Source organism: Nanorana parkeri, unplaced genomic scaffold (genome assembly GCF_000935625.1).
Source record: "Nanorana parkeri isolate BGI_ZX_2015 unplaced genomic scaffold, ASM93562v1 scaffold64, whole genome shotgun sequence".
In the NCBI taxonomy this organism is placed as follows: Eukaryota; Metazoa; Chordata; class Amphibia; order Anura; family Dicroglossidae; genus Nanorana; species Nanorana parkeri.
This window is the reverse complement of record NW_017306332.1, coordinates 2,715,379-2,732,252: the sequence shown is the minus strand read 5'-3', so window position 1 is coordinate 2,732,252 and position 16,874 is coordinate 2,715,379. Positions and strand designations below refer to the sequence as shown.

Below are 16,874 nucleotides of genomic sequence, written 5' to 3'. Positions count from 1 at the left end.
CAAAAGAAATTTCTGAAGGTCTGGAACCCCTGTATAGCATATGCTCATCTGTACATTTCTTTTGCTCCTTCCCTTTTTTCCTCTGTACCCCTTTCTCTAAACCTTTTCTCTGGCTCACTTGCCTCTCTGATCTGCGCTTTAATGCGCAAGTGCCTTCTGACCTAACATTCCAATCGTTTATGTCATTTGCACTGTTGTAATTGAAAATTACAACCACAAGACCTTTGTATTGTATAACAGTTATACTAACTGCTGTATTGTCGCTGTTAAAACTTAATTAAAAAAATTGATTAAAAAAAATAAAAAGGGAAATCTCAGTGAGACTAACAATGGCCATAAACCTGCAGATAAGGTTGCTCAGCCTAAGCGTTAAATGTTTAAACATGTTATTAAATCTGAAGGATGTGGATGCTGAGCCCCAATTGGGAGATGCTAAACAATGCCAATAGATGAACAGATTTACCATCCTAGTGAAAGTGCCTGTCCCATAGATTGGGCATTTATCAGAATCTAATACAGTATCTAATACAGTATCTAATACACAGAAAATGGCCATGCATGCCACAGCCAAGGTTGGACTAACAGTTTAAATAACATTTATAAAAAAAAGTAATTTTGGAACATTATGGTACAAAAAAGGCACGAAGGGGGATATTGTTTTTAATTTATGAATGTTTTCATGTGGTTTATAAGGTTGATTTTAACCCTTGCTCTGTACGATTTAAGCCCCCCCCCCAACTTCCCACCTGTATATACAGCAGCTGTAAAGAGGATGGGTGGTGGAGGGATTTGGCTTTGACAAATAAGCTCTTTCAGGGCCTATCCTTGTTGCACTGTGTATTTTGTTATTTACAATAATGAATATGTGCTATAAGCTGGTTCACTACTTTCAGCTGTGGTGTTATATTAAGTTTCCCCAATGTCTATTAGTTTAAAAACCCAGAATATTTACAATTTGTCTAATTGGAAAATGTTATGTTGTATGTGTATTTCTCCAAGAAAACCTGCAGTTCAGATTTCTTGGAGTAACCGTTGTGCTCGCAGACTTCTAAATTAGTTGCGTTCTGTGGACTCACAACCTCATCAATATAACAATTATTTATGACTTTCTTTACACGATTAACGCTCTTCAATTAATCACAGAAAGGCTGGAAATCAATTAATAAGAATTAGATAAGGAACACCTAGACTGGGCAAAGTTACACATAATTTACCAAAGCGCTGTCAATAATTGTTCCAGCTCCAGATGTATTACAGAATGCTATCTGACTGTTTAATGATGAAGCTAAATGACTGCATATTTTACAATTATTAAAGGAAGGAAGCATTCTAACAGATTGGTTTCCTGGGTTAATATTTTGTATAAGAAAAACTAGGTTATTATTGACATTAAACCGGCATGCATTTTATTTGTCGTTTCTCAAAGACAGAGAAAAATAAATGTGTACATATAGTGTATAAAGAGAGACACACATCTGTGCCTGCTTTATGTGCCTAAGACATAGGACGCCATACAGTACCTTGCATAAGTGCTCGCCCATTGGCCTTTTACAGATTTTGTAGTGTTACAACCTGATATTATAATTAATTTTTGGCATGTGATTTACAAAACATACTTTTGGAAGGTGAAAAATATTTTTTATTGCAACATTAAAGTTAATTAAAAACTTCCTGACCACAATCTGCAGATTAACATTCTTAGGCATGGTGCCCTGTGCTGACAGAACATCAATCTATGCCCCAGACTAAGAGTGTGCACCTGTGTGCATGCGTAGTCCAGAGACTGCACTGTCACGAACGACTGATGGCTTCAGTCTAGCGATACAGAATCATCTGTCATGGTGCACTACAGTTTAAAAAAAATAAATGATTAAAAAAGAGCATTTACATTTAAGTTGATTAAATACCGTGTAAAATACTTTTTATTAACGCTTGTCTTTTTTTTTGTCTTACAGTACAATAGTAATAAAAAAAAAAAACACATAGGTAGGAAATGTATTAAAACAGTGTACCAAATTAAGCGCAATATATACCCTAAATTTACCTAAATGTTTTTTTACATTGGTTAAAGCCCAACTGAAGTCTCAGGGAAAATTATATAAACACATTTAGGGTGCAGAAAAACAGTAAGTGCTTAATGTCTTATGGTTTGTTTACTAAAGCGGCTCCACTCCCCTTATTCAGTCCACCACCAGTTGTTTGCAGCTTAGAGTAGCAGTATCTCTGTCGAGGTCCAACACATCCTCTGCTTAGTCAGAGCTACAGTTAATCAATCAGCAATGTGCATACTTCCTTAAATGTGTTTATATCATTTTCACTGAGACTTCAATTGGGAGACGAGCATTGTAAACATTATTTAAGTAGGCAAATCTGCCATAGAGCTTTTGTTAAATGTACTAGTGCAGTGCTGCTCATTTTGGTTTAGGTTTCAGTGCCCTTTGGTCATGATAAAAGGGTTATACAAAAAAGCAAGATTGTCCAGGTATTTATCTAAGTCAATAGTTGGTTGAACCACCTTTGGCAGCAATTATACACTATATTGCCAAAAGTATTAGGACATCCCTTCAAATCATTGGATTCAGGTGTTCCAATCACCTCCATGGCCACAGGCGTGTAAAATCATGCACCAAGGCATGCAGACTGCTTCTACAAACATTTGTGAAAGAATGGGTCGCTCTCAGGAGCTCAGTGAATTCAAGCGTGGTACCGTGATAGGTTGCCACCTGTGCAATAAGTCCATCCGTGAAATTTCCTTGCTACTAAATATTCCATGGTGAACTGTTGGTAGTATAACAAAGTGGAAGCAACTCGGAACAACAGCAACTCAGCCACGAAGTGGTAGGCCACGTAAAATAACAGAGCGGGGTCAGCACATGCTGAAGCACACAGTGCCAACTGTCTGCAGAGTCAATAGCTACAGACATCCAAACTTTGTGTGGCCTTCAGATTGGCACAAGAACAGTGTGTAGAGAGCTTCATGGAATGGATTTCCATGACCGAGCAGCTGCATCCAAGCCTTACATCACCAAGTGCAATGCAAAGCGCCGGATGCAGTGGTGTAAAGCACGCTGCCACTGGACTCTAGAGAAGTGGAGACGTGTTCTCTGGAGTGACAAATCACGCTTCCCTGTCTGGCAATCCAATGGACGTGTCTGGGTTTGGCGGTTGCCAGGAGAACGGTACTTGCCTAACTGCATTGTGCCAAGTGTAAAGTTTGGTGGAGGGGGGATTATGGTGTGGGGTTGCTTTTCAGGGGTTGGGCTTGGCCCCTTAGCTTCAGTGAAGGTAACTCTTAAGGCATCCGCATACCAAGACTTTTTGGACAATTTCATGCACCCAACTTTGTGGAAACAGTTTGGTGATGGCCCTTCCTGTTCCAACATGACTGCATATCAGTGCACAAAGCAAGGTCCATAAAGCCATGGATGAGCGAGTTTGGGGTGGAGGAACTTGACTGGCCTGCACATAAACCCGATAGAGCACCTTTGGGATGAATTAGCCAGGCCTTCTCATCCAACATCCAACATGCAACAAGAGTGGTTAAACATTCCCATAGACACACTCCTAAACCTTGTGGACAGCCTTCCCATAAGAGTTGAAGCTGTTATAGCTGCAAAGGGTGGGCCAACTCAATATTGAACCCCACGGGTTAAGACTGGGAAGCCATTAAAGTTCATGTGCATGTAAAGGCAAGTGTCCCAATACTTTTGGCAATATAGTGTAGCTATGAGTCTCTAGGGGTAAGTCTCTATCAGCTATTTAAATCTGGATCCTGCAATTTTTTGTAAATTTTTCTTGCCAAAACTACTCTAGCTGTGTCAGCGTTGAACCATTGAAGAAAAGCATTTATCAAGTTTTGCCACAAATTCCCACTTGGATTCATGTCTGGGCTTTGGCTTGGATGCTATCTGCATCCATTTAGATATTGATGAACCAAAGAAAACTTCTCACTAAAACTGAATGTCCTACTACAGGGGATGCTTGAATCTTACTTGCAACTATGTGCTTACTTCTAAGAAAATAGTGGGACAATTAGACAAGCAGAATATTTTCCTGTAATCCTGTCACTTACCTTCCCTTTCCTCTTCCTTTGTCCACTCACAAAACGCTGGTATTCTGTTCACAGGATACAAGGTGTTCTGTGAATGGACAACGGAAGAGGAAAGAAGGGTAAGCAACAGGATCCATTCACCGCTCTCCGCTGCAGCACCAGAAGTTTGGCACCGATAATAGCTTTATTTATGCGGGACACTAAGATTTTTACCTTATGCAGAAGCCATCTGGACCTGGGATAACCATCATTACAGGTAACTTATTTGTACACAGCAAAAGTCAGAGAAACGTTTTTTCCCCCCCTGGAGTTCCACTTTCAATGTGCTAGTTCACCATTGTGTGTGATGTGCTAATGTGCACTGTCCTGTTTTGGAGCAGGTGTGCATGAATCAAACGACTGGCTGAACAGAAATAAAACTTTGCTGTTGGTAAAATAGTATACATAAATTTATTTCAACCATGTTCTGCTTTGAAAGTTACCTTTAATTAGGTATTTAGGCAGATAAAAATCGTAAGCTTCTAAGACAGCAAGACAAGGCTGTCTTGACTTCTCTCAAAAGATTTCAGCTTCAATTTACTCTGATACCCATTACATATTTAAACTTATATCTACAACATGGTTACAATTGTCTGCTACTGGAAATACATATGCTTACAAATCCTAATAAATTCCTGGTATAAAGCTATTGGTATTAAGATGCTAAACTGTTATATTGGCCCCATGCACCTGTTATAATTTTACATGAAGCAGGAGACAGTCCTCCAAAAAAAGTCATAAATGGCTTTGGATACATTCTCTTCAAGTGGTAAAATAACCATTGTTGTAACATAAAGCTTAACAAAGTGGCACAGCATGAGAGACATGTCAAGCCATGGAGCAGCTGGCTGTAATTCATGCTGCTTTTGCAGAAAACACTAATCGTAGCTGAACAGGATTCTTTGATGATTTGCCTCCTTTGCATTTGTAATTTGTAACTTTCTCTTATGATAAGGTCAGCAGTGACAGCACTTCCTGACTTTAACAGCTGTGGCTTTTGAAAGGGTCATTGTGCAACCACTAATTGCAGTAATTTCATTAACATAAATTATTTATTCTGCCAATCAGTTTTAGATATTATGATTTTTTTTACTCCAACAGCCTGTTTTACAATATAATATAAAATGCTAATTAATAGGTACAGTAACAGTTAATGCCAATCTGAAAAAGTGCCAATGTATTTTTACAGTTCATTCTTTATGCTATGACTGACAAGAAGCTAACAAGTTGAGTAAGTGGTGTATTATAATGAAAGTTTAAAGAAAATAATTTAAGCAAATTCTGTCTCGTGGCGGTTCATGTTAAGGGCTACTGAAGTTCACTGCTTATTGTACGTCTTGTGTAAAAATCCCTCAGGGAAGCAATACAAAGGAGCAAAGCTGCAGTGTTAGAGGGAGACTATAATGGTTTTGGATCAATATTCTTTTGATTTCTTAACAAACATATTTCTAAACTGTTAACACATCTTTTTTTTTTTACCTATAGAGCACTATGAGATTTCTAAAGAGAGAGCACAAGCTGTTTGCATTCAGGCTCTCTGCTACTGATTAAAACGTCATGTCAAGCTGCCTGTGCAAAGCTTTAAAAAACTGACTTTAAAAAAAAAAAAAAGGAACCAAGGAATGCGAAAAACACATGTTAAGGAGCCAAGAGCACTATTTGCTAACTCTGTTTGAGAATAAAATGTTTATTTATTATTTTGCAATATTCATGTTTGCCTGCTTAGAGTATAAAGAAAATATTTTCTTAAGTTTTTTTAGCCCCAATTCTAATTAAGAAAAAATATACAACACTGCTATATGTTCCATTTAAAGTGGCTTTCTGACCTGGACATCCTCTCTCATAAATGTTACCCTCTTTACCCTCCTCTAAATTACCCCCCAATTATGTGTAAAAAAAAAAAAGTTGAATGCCCCAAATACTTGTCTGAATCAGTGGCCACACAATGGGTTCTATGTATTCCCTTCTCCTCACTGCAGAGTTAGAGGGTCCATCGTCTGGTGCCCACATTGTTGTTTTGATGATGTGGACACTTCCCATTGGGTGTGCAATGGCAGGGCTTTACAGACTCCAAAAGACTGCATTGGTGGGGTGACTTCTAAATGAGGGGCGGCTGCAAGACTTTTCATGGCAGTCCCGGACTGCAGCCCTGGATAACAGCTTCCACAGGCATGGGTGGATATTATCATTGCTCAGAGATAGGCTTTCGATACTGACAGGGTTTAGTGTAGTGCAGACACATTGCTGAGCAGCTGTGCTTATTAAACAATTTTAGATGTGGATACCTTTGGCACTCTCATGACCACTAGCATTTAAAGCTGAACCTCTAATATACAGTACATTTGGAGTTTAAAATTGAATAAAAGTTACTAGACATAACATTATAAATAGGCCTCTCAAAATAAAATACAGTCACTAAAATACAGTTAGTTTGGAATTTCGCTATGATCCAATCACTTATAATCTTTTCTAAGGGTAGAAAAAAACACCAAAAAATCTTTCCAGGCCATTTTAGGACATCATCAGAGCATAATCATTTCTTTTTTTTCACAGTTTCATTGCTTTACTCTTTGACATACCAAAACCAATGTCATCACTCTTCAGGAGGAATGAAGCATTATTTCAATAGGCTGTAAGGATACCAACAAATGTGTCTGTATGTATGTTCTAAAAAGTGTACAATTTGTGAAATATAAATTGCTAAACACTTACAGATGTGTTTTTACACTTGTGGTTTAAAAAAAAACTGTATCCAATGGAACAATACTTCAGATTAATTGTCACATAGCATGTACCGACAAAGCATATGTATCCTGAATTACAGTAATCTTGGAACGATTGAAAATAGCAGCTATTCCACATAAACCTCATCTACTTCTTTTTAAGTTGCAGGTGCGTACAAATAAATACAGTGTCAAGCTGCATAAAACGTAAAATCATTATACCTTCCAAGCAAATTTAAAAGCAATTAAAACAACACAAAGTTTAAGTGGCTCAGTTAAAGTTTTTGTGTAGAAACAGAAAATGGCATAGGATATAGTAGGATTTTTGGACTCAACATGAAATCCTTTTTCTTGGAATCCAGATGAAGTAATTTATCTTCGGGGCATCCAAAAGTACTCCAACTCACGCTAATAGGCTTGGGAATACAGAGGATTCCCTGCAGCTCATAAAGCCACCTGAAGGAACTTTCACTAGAAGGTGACATCAGATAAGACCGCAACATCAAACCTATGAAAATAGGGAATGTTTTTTTCTAAAAGAAGTATTGGCTGAGAGAAAGGACTCTCACAGCCTAAACCACATCGAGACAAGTTAAGGGACATTACCTTTGGGTGCACTGGAGCTGGAAAGAGGGATGGAAGAACAATGTCCTGGTTGAGGTGGAAGGCAGAAACTGCCTTATGCAGAAAAAAACATCCTGGGCCTCAACACCAACTTGTTCATATGCAAAAGTGGAAAAGGTTCCCTGCAGGATAAGGCCGCCAGCTCAGACATCCGCTTTGCAGAGGTGATGATTACAAAAAATACCACCTTGTGGGTGAAAGTACAGAGATGAATGTCTTTAATTGGTTCTAATGGTGGTTTCTGAAGCACAAAGAGAACCAGATTTAGATCCCATGGATTCACAGTCGAATGAAGAGAGGGTGCTACGTGGGAGATTCCTTGTACAAAGGTCTTAGTCAAGAAGTGAGAGGCCAACAATCTCCAAAACAAGAATTAAAAGGGCAGAAACCTGAAATGCAATAGGCTAGAGAGGTAAATGCTGGTCAAGACCCAGCTGCAAGAAGGAGAGGATTTGTCTCATAGAGAGTCACGCCAAGTATGATGCCTAATAAAGCTTGCGGGAAGTAGACTTCCTACTTATTGACTCAGAGATGCCTGTTTCAGTGCCTGGGCTTCAACAACCATGTGGCTAAAGCCAAAGAACATAAAGCAGGAAGGTAAACAGGTGAGACAGAAGATTCAGACAATCTCATAGAGCCCATGGAGCTTCTGCTACAACTTTTACCAGGTCGGTGTACCACATCCGCCTGGACCAATCTGGAGCAATGAGGATCACTGGAATGCCCTCTATCTCGATCCTACAAAGCAGACAAGGAAGACATTATAGGGAAGAAAGGCATAGATCAGGGTGTACTGATCCCATGAAGCCAGAAGAGAATTCACTTCTGCTAGAGGATCTCTGTATCTTAAGACAAACTTATCCAATGTGTTGTTGAACCTGGAAGCCACGAGGTCCAAAACCAGCATCCCCTATCTGTGATAGAGGTCCTGGAACACCGCCTGATGTAGGTACAACTTTCCCTGGTCCAGACATTCCCATCTAAGGAAGTCTGCCTGCTAAATGTCTAAGCATGGAATGTACACAGCTGTGGCAGGTTATCTGGTACCTCCCTGATGGTCCATGTACGCCACTGCCGTGGTGTTGTCTGACTGAATCTGGATCAGATGACCCTCTAACAGAATGGACAAATGCTGCAAAGAGAGCCAAACTGACTGACGCTGCTCCAGGGTGCTGATCAAAAAATGAGACTCCTCTGATGACCAAATCTCCTGCACCAACAGACTGCCCAGGACTTCTACCCAGTCCAACAGGCTGGCATCTGTCATGAGGAAAAACCTCCCCAATCCTAGAGCCAGATTCCTGAGCTACCAAGCCAGAGATAATCTAGTTCTCAGTGCCAACAAATTGGTTGGTCTAAATAGTGGACTGACTTGTTCCACAGTGGCAGAATGCTGTGGAGGGTTGGAGTGAAACTGGGAAACAGAACTGCCTCAAAGGACCCAAGATTCTCATGTAAAAGGGGAGAGTTGGATGACATCTGGACTGGAGGGCTCAATTGAGATTAGAGCATCTAAAGATTCTCCTGTGAGTCTGCAACAACTGTTCCCTTAACAGGCGGTCAGCTAATTATTCCACAGTAAGGATGTCATGGCACAGCAATAGTATTGCAATGTAAGGATCAGGTTATTAGGTAAGACCTAAGGCTATCATGAAACAGCTGGTAGTAGGTGAGGGCCAGAGGTGACCAGAGTCACATTAGGCAGTCAGCAGGAATGGATAAATGTTCAAAGTTCTCATGGCTCCTTGTAATGCAGGTGCAGCAGGGAGAGGTTTCCTAGACAATGTATGGCAGCATAGAAAGCGTGGAGTGAGCATGTAGAATTCCAACCAATTAATACTGAAGAGTAAAAACAAAGGTGCTAGCAAACATAGGTTCAGCTGAGCTGTAGATGTCCATCCTCACTGGGCACTAACAGAAAACTGAGGTATGTGGTAGTACAAGGGGTTATTCTGGCCTAGCCTACATTTTTTTGTTTGTCCAGTCCCACTGTAGGTGGCGATATAACCCTAAAGGTGAATGACTTCCTGTGTCCCTAATGACTATAATATATATACATATATACACATTCACACACCTCTGGCCCTTACCCAGCTTGTGACTCCTAACATGACCTTTTATTATGGACAGCCTGGCAAAGAGTGTGAGTATGTACCGATACCCCGCCTGTCTCAGCAGATTGTAAACCACCTAGACAGGAAATTATGTATTGATTATCCACTGCTCTCCTAGCTGGCCAATTACATATTTCCCCCACTCAAATTTCCCCTACTTTACAGGCTGGAACACAGTTTGCCACCATATGGCGGGCATGGGACAGGGTGTTCATATTATATCTGAATCCACATACTTCTGTTTTGTTCTCATCATACTTTGCCCTTCCAAATCAAAGTCTATATTCCTGGCTATCTCTCCAAAGCCAGTAATCAAAGTGATCTCTCATTTGTGCATTCATCCTTGTTTGGGTCATTACAATATTGGCCATTATAATATATAATGGAAAGAATAACACCCAAAACTGCCCCAACTCCTGTCCACATTGAAAAAGTACCAACTGGGGACTCCTCCATTAATTTCCCCTCAACCACGGCTTCCAGTGGATCAGGCTATGTTGGAGTACCAATTACATGATTCTGTGTAGGGATGCACAGATACTGTTTTTTTCGGTTTCTGACCAATCAGAAAGCCGGGGGCGGGTAATGACACACCGTTCAGCTTCTTGATTGGCCAGCTTCCTGCCCAATCAGGAAGCTGGGTGGTGAGTCATTACACGCCGCATGGCTTCCTGATTGGCCGGGAAGCCAGCTCCATGCTCCCTCGTCACCAGGTGATGAGGAAGCATGGAGTCAGCTTTCTAGCCAATCAGGAAGCTGGGGGGTGGGTAATGACTCGCCGCCCGTCTTCCTGATTGGCCAGCTTCCCAACCTATTAGGAAACCAGGGGGCTGGTAATGACTTGCCGCTAGGTTTCCTGATTGGCTGGGAAGCCGGCTCCATGCTCCCTGGTGACAAGGGACAATGCAGCCGTCCCTTGTCACCGCCAATCAGGAAGCCGGCGGCGTGCAATGACTCACCGCCCAGCTTCCTGATACCGGAAGTTCTGGTATCAGGATAAGTATCGGTACTCACCCAAACACTCAGTATCAGCACCCATGCCGATACTAGTATCGGTATCGGTGGCTCCGTAATTCTGTGTTTCAGTGTTACATGATTCTGTGCTGTACAACTGGACTTTGTAAGAACTTCAATGGGCAGTGATAAATCCATGGAAAAAAATCAGCCTGCAATTTCACAGGATCAGATTCAGGGGTATTTGGAAAAAACAGATAAGTATTTAGTGAGTGAAAAAGCCAGCTAAAAGGTGAATGAAAGGGTAAAAGTCACAGCTGCTCAGCACTTAGACTATAGTACTGAATGAGGTTAAAGCCGAGTTCCTGGCTCACATCTCCTGCCCCCCATTAATCCTCCCTCCTTGAGACCTCGTATGAGCTGCAGAGGTTTTTAACACGTCTCCTACTAAAAATGTATCCTAATTTTTCAGTTTTGTGAGTGCTCCTGATTTTGAGACTTGATATATGTGGTATTTATCAACCCGACACGTTTCATATTTTTTATATTTAAACATTTGGAGATTATGCTGTGTGCGTGCACAAAAAAATGATGTATTTTTAAAATGAAATTAGATTTCATAAACATTCTTGCAAATATTGTGTGGTGTAAATATTGTATACGTAGCGACAATCTTTTTATTCTGTGAGTCCTATATTTCGAGAAAAAATGCATTTTTCAAGTCAATAATGTACATTTTAGTGTGCGTGTAAAAAATTGAAAAGTTGGTCTAGCATAAAAAGCGATTATTGCAGCTACAGCAAGTATCAGCCTCCCATAATCCCTCGTACAACATCATTCAGGAAGAGGGCGAGGGCCAGCATCCAACCAGTACAAGAATCCATAGGACAAGGGTGTACTAGCATAGCGTATAATGTACTTTAAAACATACATTTAATAATATTGAGGCCACCATGTGCATCCAATCAAGCTGTGCAGCAGCAGACATGTGCTGACAGTCAACATGCTGACAGGAGAAAAGAGCAGAGAGTTATCTTATCGGTGTTCTGTAGCTCCTTCACTGTCCAGTTAGCAGACTGTGAGTGTGCACTGGACTGAGCTGTGCTGCAGCAGAGATATACTGTATATATATTTAGCATGTGCATTTAGCTACTTGCCCAGGGTTCAGCATTAAATTAAATATGTTCATGTCTGAGAAGACTTTACCATATATATACATCAATATCCCAATGGATAATGGATTTGCATAAAAGACAACACTGGTAAACACAGAATACCTGCAGTGAGTGTGACACAGGGCGGCCCAGGCAGTTACCTGGAAACCTATCCTCTGAGGACAGAAGAGTGTGTAAAGCAACCCTCGTCATCAGGTTGTTTTTCAAAAAACCAAGTTGCATCCTAATAATGGGTGTCTGAAAATAGTGACACACTCTGAGGATTATGTGATTTCTAGCTGGCCAAAGTCCTCCTACAGTTTAAACTAGCTATTACCCAGCAGGGTGCTCACACGTTTTCACAGCCTCAGTACTTTTCTGGCATTACAGTCAGTGCCAACAAGAGGGCAAAGGAAATCCTACAGCAGACAGGATAACATATCTTTGCTCAATCTGATTCTTCTTAGAATTGAGCCGCACTTCCAAGGATCTTCGTAAATTTAAAGCAACTTATTTTTATTGATATAACTAGTACATACTGTGGTGTTATACATGGGAATTTTGTTTCACAGTATGTACTTGTTATATTAATAAAAAGTTGCTTTAAATTTACGAAGATCCATGGAAGTGCGGCTCGTTTGTAAGACGCATCCATATATTGGAGGCATGCCTGTTTTGCCTGTACCCTTGGTATGATTACTATTTAATGTAGCCTGGGAATTGGAGCGGTGGATTGTTTGGACTACATCTTTGTTCAATTGTTGAAATATGTACTATGACCAATGACATGTCTCCTAAATTGTTATCCAGCTGTGTTTATGGAGCTGCATATTATGCCAATAAAATAAACTATATACAAATAATTTGATAGAAGATATTCATGATATAAACAATACACATACATAAATCTATGTTTTACACACTACAATCTTTTTATTCTCCATGAGGTCCTTCTTTCCAATTTGAACAATTAAAATCTTATCTTAGAGAAATGATTCATAATCACCAAAAGATCATCACTATAATTGATATCATTGTACCCATTACAGTAATAAACAAAGCCTGGTCAGGCATGCAGAGACATGGAATTATTTAAAGGGAATATGCCCATGATAAATTCATACTTGACATGCAGCAATTAATTTAAATCAGAAAAAATAACATGTTACCGCCATTATGTAATGAATAATGTAACATGAAGATTAGCATGTCCAGTAAAAGAGTTATGGGGTCACACATTTACAACAAGGTAACCAAAACTGACGATTTTTCACCTGCAGAGTATTTATTAACAGCAGCAGAAGTGAAAAATGTAAGCTTCAAAATCACTTCAAGAACGACAGTACTGTGGATTACCCACGCCTCACTCCTTAAATGGCCTAAAAGCAAATGATTCCAGAATCTGGAATTAGCTGGCATTTAAAAAACACATAACCAAGTACCACATTGCTGGGTCAGCATACTAATGAACAGATTATACTCATCTCCTGTACTTAGCTAGCGCTAACAATACCTGAAGTGGTAGTCATTTCGTCTGACCTCTCCCTGTCCAGTGAAGTTCCTATATTAATGGAGCAAGGAACAGGAAACTTTGCTACACTGCTAAAAACATTCACCTAATTAAGGAAAAGAAAACCAAGAAAGACATGGGAGAAACTTCCTCTAGAGAATGCGGACCAACCACAGCAGAGCACTTATCTCCAAGTGATCAGGGTCCATGAAGGTCTCTGGATGTACTCCATTTCCAACAGGAAGTACCTTCAGCAGGAACCCAGTGTTTTCCAACTGCTGACAATCCAGGGGGCACAGAGCCCTCCAGCGATGATCTCGCAGGAAATGAGGAGCACCAAACCTCTCACTTTGGTGCAGAGACTCCCAGTTGCAGAGAGATATAACCTAATACATTATCTTTAAGCACGACACTAGTAATACTCTTAGCATGGTCCAGCATAGGGACCAGGCCACTTGTCCTGCCACAGGAAGGACCCCCCCCCCCCTTTCCAGAGGTGAAGGCTCTGCAACACCTTTGTCATCTTAAAAAGTGCCTATCTCATGAAGTCAAGCCAAGGTAGGGTCCCCAATAAAAAGGGAACCAGCCATTCTAGTGAGCCAGACTGAAGCCCAAGGCATGAAAACACCCAGGTATGTGGGGTCCTCCCGGGGGAGCGGGATTGTGCTTCCTACAAGCTGAATGCTGGGAAAGAGAGCGTGCACGCATTGCACTACCCAGCAGATGACATCAGTGCTCAGTCTCTCAGCCTCAACCCCCCACCATGGCAAAACCAGCGATGGCAGGCGCTTAGCGGTCTAACTCACAAAGTGAGGGTAAAGAGACAGGGTCACATCTGCAGCTGATCCTCAGCTCTGAACCTGAAAAGCGGCGTGAAGCTAACAAAATGCACTCTAGAAAGTGCTACAATGTAAAGCCCAGTGCCTGGAGGTCAAAGCTTCAGGTAAGTATGACCTTCAAAGCACGGCTGAGGAAACACCTATCTGGATATCTGCTATACAGAGAGCTCAAGAAGTAATGTAGCAAGGAACCTTGATTGACATCAGTGGCAAAATCCAGAAAGAAAAGGCTAGCCAAAAATAGACTTTTTTCAGCAAAGCTGAAGAAAGGGTGTCCGACCTAGCACACTAGCAAAAAAATAAAAAAATAGGCATACTGTGGAGAATAAGGGGTTACTCAGGGGTTGGCTGTATAACCTGTAGGCAGCAGTATAACCCAGCTTTTTTTAAATTCCCTCAATAGACAAGAAAGACAGTTGGGATTTTTTTCAATGCTCGTTTAGAAAATATTGGAAACTCATGACATGGTACTGATCCTTTAAGTACATTTTGGTTAGAGTTGTCCATTCCCGGTTAGGATTCTACTCAATCTAGTACAGTAAAATAGCACATACTTCACTATCTCCTCTCGTTAAAGTAAATTATATTTACTGTTTGTCTCGCCTCAATATCATCACATAAAGTAATGGAAAGCAGCATGTTGTCCCTGCAATAGTTAAGCCATTACACTAGAGTATCATCCCTCGTGGCTGCAAGGAAAATACATTCATTAGGAAAGATCTACAACTCCTCCACTATTTCATATGCCTTACAGCAACACTTTCCTTTGTCAAGGTTTAGAGAAACCCCTGAAAAATATCAACTATTAACCGTTCATTGGTGCACAACCATTGCACAAAAACTCTTCTACAGTATGTCCTATGAGATCCAAGCAACCTCCATTGGGTCACGCCATCTTGCCTCTCACAAAGAAAGTGAAGCCAGTCTGACAATCACAGCTTGCACATCTAAGACACCTCTGTTCTTCTTGGAACAATCATTTTCTCTTTGCATATGTCAATGGCCAGCAGTGGTTAGAAATGAAGACCTAGCTTTTGACTTTTGGCAAAAAGGTCAAATGCTGTGTAAAAGTATCAGCATTGTTTAGCCTGATATTTTGCAGCATTATAACTGATAATGAAGGATATTACTTATACAATGTAAACCAGCAAAGCCGGAGCAAACAGGCTACGTAAAGTTTGATATCCTATGTCTCTCCATGTCTCTCCAACCCTGACACTGAACCTGACATGTGGCTGCCATTATATACTGTGACTACACTCTGGCTTTTCACACACAACAAAATTCTCTGCACAAAAGTTTGCCAGCTACCACAATAGAACTAATTAAAAAAACGTTTTGGTCTAGGTGCAAAAATATTGGTCCTAGCCTCTCTTCCCCCTCCACTGCAGCGGTGTATGGATCCTTGAGTCATCCTGCCCAATAAACTATGTAGTGGACGTGAGGACACAGAGGGACATTTCATTGCTGGAGTGAAGGAGGAGATAGGCTGGAGGGAGCACTCTAACAGCCAGCCAGCTGTAAAGTTCAGTTGGGTATAACTTGTTATTTTTGAACCTAGACCAAAACAAAGAATTAACCCTGGGTAGCCCCACTACAAGGGGTAAGAAACGTTTTGCCTGGAACTCTAATGTAAATGGCTCAGATACATCCATTCAGGAGCATAGTTTGGAAACCATGTATATAAAGCTGTCTTGTACTCATGCTCTGACTCTTAATGACGTATAGCTATGAGTGTACTATAAGAACATTCATTATAAGCATCAGTGAACCTCTTTAATGAGTGATTTTGCATGGTGATCATCTACTGTAAATCAAACTCAAATGGGGTACAGTATTAACACACAAAAAGGGTATATGTGGAAAAGGAATCTCTAAAATGTATTGCTAAAATGACAACGCTGCATTTATGGTATTGTGATAACTTGAAAGGGTGCAAAAGTGGAATGTGTTTGTAGCTTTGACATATAGTTTATATCATTAAACACCAAAGGGCACATGATCAAATGCCTCTGAATATCTGCCTAAGTGAAAAGCCTTTTAGGAATGATGCATTCATTGTCTGACTGACATTGTAGGATTTCATACCTCAATTCCCTCCGTGTCTTCAATGAACCTCCTGCTGACAGATTGCAAGGCCTCCTGTGGCCACTCATGGAACCAGTCAATAGCTGTGCAGTTAACTATGGCTGGGAACTTCCGAGCCCGGATTCGCAGAGTGGAACCAACAGGAGAGAAACACAAAATGACCTGAAAGGGAGAGAAAAGTGAATGATCATTAACAAAGACACAACATGCCCAGCTCTGCAATCAAGATGGCCTATTAATGGTATAAGTAGATCAGATAACAGTATAGGTATCATGTTTTACATTGGTTAACATAAAAGGACGGTCAAGTCAAACTTGAACATTTTGCATGTGGGCGTATACAGGGGCAAACAACCTAACTGCCAAAGGCTTTTATTTTATTTTTTCCTTGCATTTGTCTAAGTCTGCAAGGCCATCCCAATGAGTATAATCATCAAGTCACTGCTAACCTGGTGCTCTAGGTACACCTAGTACTGAGTCTGTAATTCTGTAGCTAGGGATTATCAACTCTGCTCATCAAATCTCTATGAAAAGTAACAATGCACACTTGTATTTATTCAGATTTCACTGCCCATTTCTTTTCACCACTGCAGTCTGTAGGAAGAGGTGCATGCAGAATTATGCAGAACCAAAAGGAGCTTTTAGAGCACTAGAGGAGTGGAAAGAGGCTGCAGTCCCACCAAGACACACTGCAAAAGTCCTGCTTTACCTAAGAGGGATCATATTTTTTCTGACTTTGGCACAATCGCAATGTCTCTGATTTAGCATTAGCAGTTTT

At 40.6% G+C, this 16,874-nt stretch overlaps 1 protein-coding gene across 1 annotated transcript in view; it reads right to left on the bottom strand.

Annotated features, from left to right (window-relative positions):
* DNAH11 (dynein axonemal heavy chain 11) overlaps window positions 1-16,874 on the bottom strand; it is a 216,756-nt gene that overhangs the window by 58,348 nt on the left and 141,534 nt on the right. Inside the window, exon 56 of the mRNA XM_018576316.1 lies at window positions 16,097-16,258. Coding sequence (XP_018431818.1) covers window positions 16,097-16,258 — 162 coding nt within the window. The remainder of the gene's footprint in view (window positions 1-16,096; window positions 16,259-16,874) is intronic.